Genomic DNA, 13,726 nt, shown 5'->3' with positions numbered 1-13,726 from the left:
AAGTATACAAATGAATTTAATAAGGTATTTAATATACTAAAAGTATCAATAGCACATAAGGCACCAATGCACCTATTTGTAAGCACTTTACTTAACATCTACAAAGTCGTGCTGAGAACTTCACTTGTACTATTCACTATTTTCATTTCATATACTCCTACTACTTTTTATTTTATTTCTTATTTCATAGGAGTACATAAAATAAATTACTCCATGTACTACTACTTCACAAGTACTCATTCTACACTCTACAGTACGCACTCAGAGTGCATTCTTATTAGTGCTTATTCTCCAACAATCCATGAGCAGTGCAGAAACTGTAGTACTCTTATTAGTTACTGTTAATAGAGTATATAAAAAGACCAACATATATCAAGTTGACGATCTCATACACTCAAACTAACTAAGCACAGTATGTCAAGTTCAGACTCAGACACACTCAATAAACTAACATCTCAACGATATAAAATTGTCCAACATGCATTGCAATGAAAGAGAAAAAATGAAAATGCAGGATTGTAATTTATCAATACAATATTACAAAAAGGGACAGTATCCTTCCTTCTATTTGTACAACTTGTTTCCTATTTATCCAAAACAGTAAGAAAGAGAACATATCACCTCACTTGCAAAGAACAGAATGGTAGTAAAAGATAGTAGTAGCCACACCCTTTTCAGTCACTTCACTTCTCCTCTTTCTTATACCGAGCACAATGTTCGAGATATTCTTCGAGTTCATTCTCCAGCTTTTCGATGAACTCACTTGTATGCTCTAACGATTGCTCGTGTTTATATTTTTCTAGGGCCTGCAATTTAAATCAATCATTTTTATGTAAAAAAATGTGGTGTTGACCATCAAATAATCACCCGGAGCAGCTCCAAAACAACAAACTAGAACATATACAAGCCTCGAGCTTTAAGCACATGTTCAACTTGAAGTAAATACATGGTAAACATATTTAATCATATATATTTGACAGAGTAATGGCACAAATAAGCAAGATATGAGTTGAATATCCTAATTGGTAATCTTGAATAAGCAAATTAGAATATAAAAAGAACTTACTTCAGACTCAGCCTCGACAGATTCATCATATATACACGGAGAGTAGTGGCTCAAATAAGCAAGGTATGACTTAAATATCCTAATTGTAATCTTAAATAAGCAAATTCTAAAATTTGAACATCAAAAGAACTTACTTCAAACTCATATAAGCATGATACGAAATGCACATCCTAATTGGGAAAAATTATACAAGCAAACTAGGAAACACAATATCATTTTTAGACAGTTCATACCTTAGCTTTAGAAAGAGTATCTGGAGGTGACATGACATCTGGTTGAACATAGTTCTTCCCCCGATAAAATATAATAACATCATCCGGCTTTATGTCGATAACAATGCCTTTGCTCAACCTAGCAAGCTCCTCAGCATATTGATGCACTTGCCCGGGCCTACAGGGTTTGCAGATGACTTTTACAGTCTCATGGTTCTTCCAATGTAAATGCATATTAAGAACAACACCACCAAATACTCCTCGTCTCCCCACAGGAACATAATGTTTCTTTTTCTCGCCAGTGCGCTTTAGGTAAAACCTCTCTTCTGCAGTCAATATTTCAGGATCATAGGTTTCGGGTGCTGCTTTAGGTACATCGTATTTCCTCAGTTTCTCTATCAGCCATGCTTCTTTTCTTTTTGCCTAACAGAAAGTATAAACACAGACAACAGGAAAAATTTGACTATGAAAAGAGCTGCTCAACTAAAGTAATCCAAGAAACCAGCAACAGCAATGTAGGAAATTTTGTCTACCTTCTCAAGCTTGTACCTTATTCTAACTTCAGGATTTGGAGAATTCATTTTCTTTTTTGCTTTCAACCGGTAAAACCTAAGTTCATTCAGCTTCTTCTTTCTAGACACGTCTGACTTTTTTGTCGTTGCCTTCCCTTTCTTCAACGACATTCCTTCTGGACTCATATCACCAATTTTAAATCGGATAACATCTTCATCCGTCTTCATCTCAATGGATTCATTAGTTCTAACTCTAGCATATTCCCTTGTTAAACAATGATTCCAAGGTCCAATTGTACATGATCTATTAACAGATAAAGCATTCACTGAGATCAATCTAAACGAATGAAGCTCCCCTACGTTTCTGCGCTCAGAATGATGGATAAAACGCAACAGAAACGTCGGACAAGGAGGTGTAAAAATGCTTCTCAATAAGCATTTGGAACCAAGCATAGAGTCCCTGCATAAGATATAGTAACATCTATCACTCAAACAGTTGAATCTTGTTTGGCCAAATAATCCAAATTCATTCAATTAGTGAAAATTAGCAACAATTATCCCGTAAAAAGTTCAGCATATCTTCTCGAATCACACTTAGACAACGATTGAACTGAATATTTCTTAATTACATTACAGAGTATGCGAAACAAGAAGCTGCAGAATACCTTGTGTTAATAATGGTAAAGACGGTGGGTGAGAGCCTTGAGATGGAAGCTCTTGACATCTTCAAACTTGTGAAATTGAAGAAATATTGTGATGTCAAGTTACATGACACAGATTTGCTTCACCATTGTTCCTAGCATAATTAGGGATTTGTTCATCCTTACCTCAGCGCCAGTTTTCTTTTCTTCTTCTATTTTTCCAGCAATGTGTATATTTCCTTCTTGGGCCAAGATGGTTTGGGCTCTGTGTAAAGGGATGGGCTGACCCAAACTTTACTTTCAAATCTAACATAAAAATTGTATTCTAATGTACGGTAATTGAAAATTTCTCTTAATACGTGAAAATAATTGTCTTATTACGACTTTAGAGTTTTTTTTATGTAAAATATAAATGTAATTTCTAGCTGATTAAAAACATAAAATATAATGTGGTGGCTGCCAATCAATAGATTGCAGATGAGAGTGAATCAAGTTATATATGAGCAATCTAGCTATTTGTTTATTTCTGAAAGGTCCCCTAATGGTGGGAGTTAGTAGGGTCAGAGTATGGGAGTTATCATCTTTTTCCAAGAATGAAAGTCGTTACCTTTGCTGTAATCACCTTTTTAGGATGCTATTGGCATCACATAAAATAATCTCTTGGACCAACAAATGCTTAAAGACATTGCCCACTTGCTTAGATGCAAGCCACAATTGCATTATTTTGATTCAAAGTCTTGTGGGGACAATTATTCCATCAAATTCTACTAATTTCGATCATATATGCTTAGCTAAATTATTAGCATAACGAAAATGAGACTCGTGATTTGAATTAGTTAACATTAGTCTGAGTTATACATGATCCTATAAAACCCCCGAATTAATAGTTGGGGAATGGAAAATCAACAAATTAAATTGCACTTTGTCATCATACGAATAATAAATTCACTCTACTTAGAATCCGAAATATATATGGCGCTTTAATCATAAAAAAACAAGACAGGCTCTTAAAATAAAAATAAGACACACTGTTAAAATAGTAAAACCATATAAAAAGAATTCTAGAGTGTTGATTTGTTATTTTGAATCTCTTGGTCTTACTTAACATCAATGGACCAGCCTGATTTATAAGTAGTACCATAATTAGGAATATTTCTGCCTAAATAGTACTTAAGATATATGTATAGAAAATGGTTATATCAGTTTCGCAAATACATTAATACCAATTGACATGCATCACAAAATATATTAGTTCTTGACTTAATATTAGTTCATTAATTCATGAATATAAGTCCTTGACTTAGTATCAGTTTCTGATTGAATCAACAATTAATACATTTTGTTATGTCAATTGATATTAATGTACCGGATATGAATTTTAATCCACAGAGTTCTAAAAAAAATCACAAAGTTCTCAATTTTCTAAAGTTCTCATTGGAGCCGCCTCTAATTGTATGTGTATCTTTTGTAGTCAGAGAAGGAAATGCATGATTGTTTTGGCATAATTATGCAAAATAGTGGCTACCCATTTTTATCACTAAGCATACTACTCAAAAAGGACAATAGCTCGCCTCGAACATATGTTTTTCCCTAATCGAAAAAAATACGACTCAAAAGGGCACTAGATAATTGGACAATTTGTTTAAAATCATGTTTTCTCGTACGAGGACGAATTGATAGTACGTGCATCAACTTAATTTTAATAGATTGAAATTCCGACGATGTCATGAATCATGATTATAGCCAATTAATCAAGTTCGTGCGCCTACTAAAAAATGTGTAATTATAGTCTATATACCCAAAAACACGTTATTCCTTGATTTACTTAAAATTCATCTGAATAATAATTGAGCGCGTTGGCAGTTATACTTGGAAAGGGAATATCATTATTAGGACAGGCTACAATGCATCCATATACAGAATTATCGTAAACAATTAAATACACTAAAAAAAAACTATTTTGGCAATTGGCAAGTATTGTTTTTTGTAGTATTTTTTTTTCAAAAACAAAATCAGCTCCATTTCCCAAGTTTTCGGTTCTTAATTAGAAGCACGAGCTTGTTAAATTCTTAACATACTTTTCGAGTTCAATTATAGCACTAAAATATTTTCATGAGTATTACTGCCGGCTGAAGAGGGAGCTAGAGCCTGGAAACAAGGAATTGCTAATATCTTTTTCCTTCACAAATCATGACATGTTTCTGAAGATAATTTTATTTGGTCAAAAATAAATAAAAAAACACTAGAGTGTAGGGTAGGGATATGATTTTAAACTAAGTTTTTATACTTGACTTGATAGATTGATGATTAAAAAAAAAAAAAAAAATCTAACTTGACTATTAGTTAATATTTATAATCATTATATACAGTGGCGGAGCCAGACTTTCAACGGTGGGGGCCCAAACTACAATTAAAATTTGCTGAGTGCATTAAGTGCTAACGACACGAAAATAACTCGGACGTGATCATTATAAAAAGCCGCACTTTAGAAACGAATGATTAGGGGTGTAAATTCGGGTACCCGCGGGTATCCAAACCCGAAAATTCGGGTACCCGAACCCGAAATCTCAAAAATATCATATCCAATACCCGACCCGTATGTGAATTCGGGTACCCTAATACGCAATGTGGGTACCCAAACGCAACTATTCGGGTACCCATAAACCCGGAATTATTATTTTTAAAATTTATTCTTTTATAATAAATTAAATTATGATGAGAATATAAATTATTAAAAATCACACAATACTTATACTATTTATTGATTATAATTCTATATTATATAAAATAGACATTAGACAAATAGACACTACTTAATTTTAAAATGAACATGTAAATAAAATGGAGAAAGCATAACTAATTAACTATATATTTTCAAAAGATAACAAGTAAGAACATAGATAATGCAACATGGACCGAACACGAATGTAAAGAAGAGAGCAAACGGCCAAAAGAGAGCAGCAGCAATGGCGTGAAGGAAACTTGAAAAAGTGAGGCACACGAAAAATTTATAAATCTACATGTGATTACATAAAGTTACCCTAGATTTACCCTATGGGCCATAGGCCCTATACTAAATAAAAATATTTATCACAAATACATAATTAATCGGGTATTATTTGGGTACCCTAATACGGGTTTCGGGTACCCTAAATCTGAAAAATCCTAACATTAACTACCCAAACCCGTACCCGAACCCATAATTTCGGGTTTCGGGTACCCAAAACCCGTCGGGTATTGGGACTGGGTCGGGAATACCCGAAACCCGCGGATTAAATTTTCAGGCCTACGAATGATGAGAAAAAATTAATTGATGAATAGATTTTTAGAGCATAGCACCAATTTTAATAGTAATATGATATATTTACGTATTAATTACTAGATCAAAGAGTTATTCTTTTTTTATAATAAAGTATATCAAATTAAACATATTAGCATATAATATTTTAAATTTTTATAGAATCAAAGAATTATTTTCTATTTTTAAATTATAAAAATCATTTCTTATGATTACAATTTAAAATGATTCCTACAAAATTACTTGTGAAAAAAAATCAAGAGAAGTCACTAATGTGAGAAAACCATAAAATTAATATATTTAAGCATAAAATCAATTTTACTAATATTATAAATCTATTTAATATAAATATAAGAAACATAAATGAATCCAAAATAGAAGGAAATATTTAATATTAAAAAATGCTCTAGTTGGGAATCGAACTCGACACATTGCACACAAGAGGCTGACATATAAACCATCTGTGCTACCATTTTATTTTCTTAAGTTTGCCTACATATATTATATATGCGAATCATCCAAATGGCTGAGGGGCCCAAGGGCCCCCCAGGCCCCACCGTGGCTCCGCCACTGATTATATATATGGAGAGCGTTATGGTGACACCGTAGTTAAAATAATAATTTAGACAAGCAATATGCAATACAATAGGCAAACAACTTAGCATATGGTTCCAAACAATCTGCGATACGAAATCAGAGCAATATGATAATACCATATTTAAAATGACAACCTAGGCAAGCAATCTGTGATACATAGATAAACAATCTATGATACAAAATAATATATAATCAAAAATCTACTATACATAAACAAGCAAGCTTGCCACGTGGTAGACCAAAGTTGAATTTGCTCCTAAATCAAAGGATCCTCATTAATGGTAGGTTTTTATTTTAATTTGGATTGTCATTTTAGTATAACGATATATATGTATGTCGTTGAGACTGTTGAGTGTATTAATTTCTGTGATGTTGAAATAGTAAAATCAAGGGCACATGAATAGACATTACAAAACTAAATCAATGTCCACATGATGATAAAACCTATACTTGGAAACATATCAGAACAAGAATAATGGAATACTCTATCAAAATTAAGATCATTAAGTTACTTCATGTCACGATGAAGGGACTTGTGAGTGCTGAAAAAGAAACAATTACAATACTCAATTAAAGAAAAAGACATTTGTGGGCGCGCTTATGATGTGCGTGCCATTACCTTTCATTAATTACACAGATTTTAAAATAATGATGATTAAGCTAATTAAAGTTATTAATATTGCGCTTATGGAGAGGCCGCAGTATGTGAGCGGGGGTAACTTTTAATTACAAGTTGGAAGAAAAAAAAACTTTTAATTAAAAGTTATTATTAAATTTCAAACATCCATTCAATATAAATAGCTGCATAATTGGATACTATTTCATTAATCAAAATATCTACTCAATTCATGGATAATACTACTATTATTGCTCTATCAATAACATGATAGAGAGGAGAGAGAGACAGGATTATATTTGAAAACCAATCTCTTATCTGATGACCAACAAAATAAATGCTTTCTTTGTCCATAATCAGAAGTCACTCTCTCCACAAAAATGGATTTTCTCAAAAAAATTTCAATGTAAACACACTTTTCCTGGCGCCGGAAAGACCACCACTAGTCGATAACAACAGAATTCAGTATTCAGATATGAATTTTTATTTTCTCACACGTAATTTAGGAAAATACTTATGTACAAGCAAAACTGATATAATAAAATCGAAACACCAAAACAAGGTTTGAGCGATATAGCTTCAATTATCAAACCATACTAATTCACGTATTTATTTATAAAAATAAACACTAATTAATTAAGGAGCGATCAACAGGCGTCTCCGAAATGCTCTCCAAATGCGGCCGCCACACGCCAACGCGGCCGCGCCGCCGATCTCTCTGCGTCGAGATTTTCTCCGATAGAATCTCGCTCAGATAGCGATCGGAAATCAGGAGATTCGCCATGGAAATACTGCATCCGGTCTTCTCCGTCGTTCGCGCCGAATCTCTCCTTTTCCTCTTCGATCGCGATTTCTCCGGCGGCGGCGGAAGAGGCATGAGGAAGTAAATTTTGCCTCGCTTGAGCTGCGCGTCGGGCGGCACGATACCGGATTCCGAGGGCTTTTTAAGGACGTGTTTGCGGTGGAGCTTCATGATCTCGGCGGCCGTGACGGCGCCGCTGATTTCCTCAACGCGGCCGTTTGTGTGGACGATTCGGAGGACGTCGAGCGCGCCGCACGGCAGAATGCAAGAGATGCAGCATCTGATCGCGCTTTTCATGCCCGCCGATTCACAATTCCTCTCTCATTAGTAAACCTATGTTTCTTTAATTATACCTATTTGTATCCAACGCCTCTTTGAGTTGTACAAATGCTGTTTCTTCAATATATATGCCACCTAAAAGAGAAGCACAAGTTACTTTTTTTGTTATGTAGACATATGCTAAATGTCCATTTAGTTATGAAGCTCCATCACTTGTTATTAAATACATAAATAGCCATATAATCTCATGTAATTGTATCCCAAAATATTAATTCTACTTGGGATGGTGTTTTTTGCTATATGCTATTGGAGTTCACTTCTTTTATTTGTTTGGTTGGAATGTTTACGATTGTTTGTATTTATTGAGTGTGACTTTGTTGGAATGAAATCTATGGCGTGGATTGATAATTGGAGTCATTTTTGCAATTAGCCTTTTGGAAGTATCAATCGTGAGCTTTTAATCAAATTCAATAATACCAAATGAGAAATTGGGCACTTATGGTTGCACTACTTGCATGTGGAAGTTGGGCACTTATGGTTGCACTTGCACATGACATGTTAACTCATCATTACTACGGCCAAAGCAAAGCACAAGTCCAACTCCCAGTCCCAGTATTCAAAATAAAAGGTAAACACCATTTTATCTAAATTAAAGTTTTTTATAAAATGGATTATTTTATTGATATCCAACGTAAGGTGGGACGGTACAATACCATACACCGTACCAAAAATATCGGTATGAAAACTATCATACTGTTACCGTACCAAAATTTCTAGGACACAAAGTTTCGGTATGGAATAAAGTAGAATACCGTTACACGTATCAATTTTATGCTATATCGTACTGAAATTCGGTACGTATACCTAGTTTTGGAACACTATACCGTTCTACTGTACCATTTCTTGTAACTGTATATCGAAAGTATCATTTGAAAATCGGTATATGGATCGTGTTTTTTTTATAGATTTGGTATGTATTGATCCTTGTATGTATCGTGGCATACCGATACCAAACATAAGGATATATACGCCGAATGTATCGGTACCAAATATATGGTACATGCCGTACGTTCAGTATACCGCAGTACAAGAATATTCACACTGTTACCGTACCGAACCCTTACACTTTACAGTATGATATTATACTATACCGAAAGTTCCAGTAAATTGAAAATTCGGTATTTTTTCGATACGATAAGTGCAATATACTGATATTTTGATATTTTTACTACACTCCTAGACGAAATAGTATCCAAAAGACCAAAATATTGATTTTATTAGACGGGACACACTTATTAATACTGGATACTCACACTAGCATAATAGCATTGCATAAGATTTGCTGATTAGGTTAATTTTATGAGTAGTACATACCAATATACATATCAAATGGTTATTAAAGTACTTCTAAACTTTATACTGTATGTTATTTGTTCTAAAATTGGATTGGATCTAGTTTCTAAAACGGGATTAATTTAATTATTATTCTATCAATATCAAAAGATTCTTGTAGTTAAAAAGAGAGCTAATTTCATTCTCAAAAGAAAAGAATAAAAAAGGAACAAACTTATATCGGTCTATAAAGTTAAGTTAACCCAATATGTGCTTTTTTTCTTTTTTAAAACGCAATTGGAAACTTGACTGGATTTGGTTGAGTATGTGTGGTCTCATGCGTTTAATGAGCCTAGCTAGATTATTCGTCCTATATAATTGGCCCATGCTTTGAGCCTTTGTCTGAGAACTCTTTAAGAGTTTATAATTTGAAAAATGTTTTTCTAGTACTAGTATTTAATCAATATAGAGCACACAATAAATAGCAAATGATAGAAGAAATTAGCAGAAAGAAAAGAGGGAACAAATAATTTCCAATCTCTAAAAAAAAAATAACTCATATATGCAGGAGGAATTTACAACCGGTTAATAATCTAATATAATTATTGACATTACCTTTTGAATAAAAGTAATGGAATCCTACTTACATGATAGCAAGATACAAGTTCCAAGATTTAATGATTTAATCAAAGTTACCTAGGCACGATGAAAACAAAACATAAAGAGAAGTAAATTACACATAAACATCATACACTTGCATATCAAAAACTAGATCGAGATTGGTACACGTAAGACTTAAATCTCCCCGACTATTAATAAACACGTACGAATTTCTAGTTCAATGATCCTCATTGTCCAGCAATTAAACAACTGTTACACATATAATATTAGGATTTATAAATAAAAGCATTTTGTTCTAGTGAAGATATAACAATAGCAACAATAATATGGATAATAATAATGATAAGTAATATTATATGCTGTTTTTAAGGTGGAATTATGTGAATTTGGTGCTTACAACGTGTTGATTGGTTTTAAGGTGAAATTTCTATCATAATATCATAGCGTATAGTCTTTTAGTTAAGATGGAATTTATCATACTATCATACTACGGGCAGTGATAAAATGCAAACTTATATATTGTATACAAACTCAAAACTCCTCAACACAGCTTCAAAACAATATCAATACAGTGTAAAATTTCAAGATTTTAATATCAACACAGTATCAACACAACATCAATCATTGACTACCATTGAAATGAAATTCTGTTGACATTTTCCTGTTGATGCTTTTTTATAATCTGTTGACGTTTTTAAATGGTTCAAATCATAATTTTGAGTTTGTACAATAGTTAGAGTTTTCATTTGATTACATTCCGTCGTGCTACACTATTATTTAGATAAAGAGAAAAATTAATAAAAAAGAAGGTAGTCCATAAAAATCAATTGAGAGTATAGGCTAAGAAATTGACCGCAACACATCCAAAACAGAGACCAAATCTGAATGAATCCGTTTACTATTTATAGAAAGCAGCAGCAACTCTAATGGCGGCTACTGAAAAAAACTTATATAAACCCCACCCCTCAAATCACTTTCCTTAAACATGCAACAAAGCACACAATTCCCTCTTCAAAAATCAATCTCCAACGAAGAAAGCATGATAAGCCTCCACCACAGCCCCCGCCTCTCCGCCAACCAGTGCGGCTCCGTCGTCACCCAGACCATCCAGGCGCCGCTCCCGCTCGTCTGGTCCGTCGTCCGCCAGTTCGACGAGCCGCAGGCCTACAAGCAGTTCGTCAAGCACTGCGGCCTCAGCTCCGGCGACGGCGGCGCCGGCAGCGTCCGGGAGCTCACCGTCGTGTCGGGGCTGCCGGCCGAGCGGAGCACCGAGCGCCTCGACCGGCTGGACGACGAGTCGCATGTCATGGTGATCAGCATCATCGGCGGCGACCACAAGCTCGTGAATTATCGGTCGACGACGACGCTGCACGAAGGAGGAGATAATACGGTGGTGATGGAGTCGTACGTGGTGGACATTCCGGCCGACAGCTGCGAGGAGGACACGTGTCTCTTCGCCGAGACTATAATCGGGTGCAATCTCAAATCCCTTGCCAAGCTTGCCGAAAAAATGGCTGATGGCTGATGCTGATCATCATCTATAGACTATAGATGTTTTAATTTCACCCTATTTTTCTATTTCGTTTATTAATTTTGACTTGCGATATTAGTAATACCTATCTGCAATACAGAATCTCATTTCGATCGGTGTAATACTGGCTTATTTTATTTTATGCATGGAATTGAAATTGAGAGCTATCGAATTTCTCCCATTACAATACGGACATACGGTACTACTCTACATAATACAGTTAAGAATTGCATATCGAAAACTAGCCACCTTTCTAATTTTTGAGGATAAAACAGGGGATTTTGCCATTTTGGAGTCATCTAATAAACTCAGATCCACTGCCAAGTTCAATGGTATATTCTTCAATTTTATTAGTTTTAGTGGTCTGTTGTTAATTTCTACAGGCTGCACACATGTTGATAGATTACCTTGTTTTTCTCTCTATTTTGGTAACTTTTGTGATGACTATAAATCGATTGTTTCAGCCGCTGCGCTATCACATTCATCTTATTGGTTTGGTTATACATTGTTTTGATACCTAACTTAACTTTGTCAGATTGTTGGACTAATAATGTTAGAATGGAAAGATTTCATCGAATCAATTAAGATGATTTGTGGGAATCAATCTAGAAGATTGGTAGTATAATTGTCGTACAATAGATTGATAGTATTATTTATTCTAGACAGGAAACCTTCCTTGTGTACAAATGTATTGAACCTCTATATAAGAGGAGTATTATACAATGAATAAAAACACAACAGTAAAAGTAAAATTCTCCCATATCCATTGATCGTGTAATGTTTAACATAGTATCAAGAGCAGGATTTTTTCTGTGACCTAGAGAAATATCATCATCGTCTATACCTTCCCCGACAAATTGTAACCAAAACCTGTGAAAACCAGCAAAAGGATGTCAGAATCCGATGAAGTCAAACAAATCATTACCAACAAAAACAAGACAGAAGAGTTTGCAAGGATGTTTGCAAACTTCATGCGCAATAGTTTTGCCATGGCGAACACAGATGCGACCAACAACCATCAACCACCACCACCGCCGGAAATTGTGGTGGATACTAAATCACTGGATATCGGGTACAAGCTGAATAATGAGAACTACTCGTTCTGGGTCGTGTTGATGGAGAGAGCCATCAGCGGCAGGGGAATGATCTCCCACATCATCGGGCATCCTCCCCCCTCCATTGAAGACAGATCCGGCCTTTGCACGGTGGCAACAGGCGAACCACTGTGTCTTCACGTGGTTGGTTCAAAATATGGAACCAAAGATTGTAAGTCGGATATCCAAACACGCAACAACCCGGGATGTGTGGAAGAACCTGGCCGTGACTTACTCAAGCGACGGAGATAGGATACAAGTTTATGACCTCCGTCACCGCGCGACCACTCTGAAACAAAAAGGAGAAACATTAGAGGAGATTTGGAGCCAATTGCAGGAACTATGGCTTGCCATCGACCAAAAATCACCAAATTCGATGAAATACCAGGAGGATGTCGAGATCTACGAAAACTGCACACAAGATGATAGGGTGTATCAATTACTCACAGCCCTAGATGACAAATATGAAAACACAAAGAGGGAAATTCTCAAGATGGAACCGTTTCCATCGTTAGATGATGCGTATGCCACAATAAGGAGGGAGGGTGCAAGGATGAGCGTCTTACAACCTTCTTACATCGAGGAGAAGAACTCGCTGCAAGGAGTGGGTGCCGGACTGGCCGTGCGAACCTGACCGCCTCAATCACAAAGGAGCAGCGGCGGTGGCGGTGGTAGTGGCTGGAATCGGCGAACGGAGGATGACCGATCGAAGATGGTTTGTTCGGTGTGTGGCCGGAAAAAACATACCAAGGAGACCTGCTTCGAGGTAGTCGGTTTCCCGGAGTGGTGGGAAGCCAAGTACGGCCGACCACCACCACCAGGCTCGAATAGAGGAGGATATCCGACTTCGGGCAGAGGCAGCGGTGGATGTGCAGCTGTGACAATAGTCGGAGATGGAGCGCCCGCCACCATCAGGGGCAACACTGAGGCCGCGTCAACCCGAGGCAACAACGGCGACCGGCGACCGACGGAGGATGTGAACGGAGGAGTCGCCAGCGCAAATATGGCAAGTGGAAAAAATGAGGAGGCGGCGGACACAATACGAGCTCCACAAGGTAATTTAGGGCTTGAGGCATTTTTTAACTCAAGCCCCCCAAGTTTCTATAAACCCTACATTGAACCCCA

At 35.9% G+C, this 13,726-nt stretch overlaps 3 protein-coding genes across 3 annotated transcripts; 1 reads left to right on the top strand and 2 right to left on the bottom strand.

The window, feature by feature from the left end:
* Positions 1–496: 496 nt before the first annotated feature.
* Positions 497–2,637, bottom strand: LOC125192512 (uncharacterized CRM domain-containing protein At3g25440, chloroplastic-like). Its single transcript, XM_048090110.1, has 4 exons — positions 2,456–2,637; positions 1,812–2,250; positions 1,300–1,701; positions 497–806 (listed from the first exon to the last, which is right to left on the bottom strand). Exons 1-4 carry the CDS (start codon positions 2,512–2,514, stop codon positions 684–686), a joined length of 1,023 nt encoding a protein of 340 aa, XP_047946067.1. The 5' UTR covers positions 2,515–2,637; the 3' UTR covers positions 497–683.
* A 4,766-nt stretch (positions 2,638–7,403) lies between these two features.
* Positions 7,404–8,205, bottom strand: LOC125196823. Its single transcript, XM_048095469.1, has one exon. The coding sequence runs from the start codon at positions 8,039–8,041 to the stop codon at positions 7,571–7,573; it is 471 nt and encodes a 156-aa protein (XP_047951426.1). The 5' UTR covers positions 8,042–8,205; the 3' UTR covers positions 7,404–7,570.
* A 2,767-nt stretch (positions 8,206–10,972) lies between these two features.
* On the top strand, positions 10,973–11,646 carry LOC125197021 (abscisic acid receptor PYL12-like). The gene has a single exon (XM_048095712.1). It carries the CDS (start codon positions 11,016–11,018, stop codon positions 11,499–11,501), a length of 486 nt encoding a protein of 161 aa, XP_047951669.1. The 5' UTR covers positions 10,973–11,015; the 3' UTR covers positions 11,502–11,646.
* The last annotated feature ends 2,080 nt before the right edge of the window (positions 11,647–13,726 follow it).

Source organism: Salvia hispanica, chromosome 6, assembly GCF_023119035.1.
Source record: "Salvia hispanica cultivar TCC Black 2014 chromosome 6, UniMelb_Shisp_WGS_1.0, whole genome shotgun sequence".
NCBI lineage: Eukaryota > Viridiplantae > Streptophyta > Magnoliopsida > Lamiales > Lamiaceae > Salvia > Salvia hispanica.
This window is presented reverse-complemented; position numbering and strand designations above follow the sequence as displayed.

Excerpts from the sequence above, each read along its gene's own strand:
- LOC125192512 (XM_048090110.1), bottom strand. The coding sequence starts at position 2,514 with ATGTCAAGAGCTTCCATCTCAAGGCTCTCACCCACCGTCTTTACCATT. Across the intron at positions 2,251-2,455 it reads TTTACCATTATTAACACAAG|GGACTCTATGCTTGGTTCCA; the intron begins GTATTCTGCAGC and ends TATCTTATGCAG. Across the intron at positions 807-1,299 it reads ATACTCTTTCTAAAGCTAAG|GCCCTAGAAAAATATAAACA; the intron begins GTATGAACTGTC and ends TTTAAATTGCAG.
- LOC125197021 (XM_048095712.1), top strand. The coding sequence starts at position 11,016 with ATGATAAGCCTCCACCACAGCCCCCGCCTCTCCGCCAACCAGTGCGGC.
- LOC125196823 (XM_048095469.1), bottom strand. The coding sequence starts at position 8,041 with ATGAAAAGCGCGATCAGATGCTGCATCTCTTGCATTCTGCCGTGCGGC.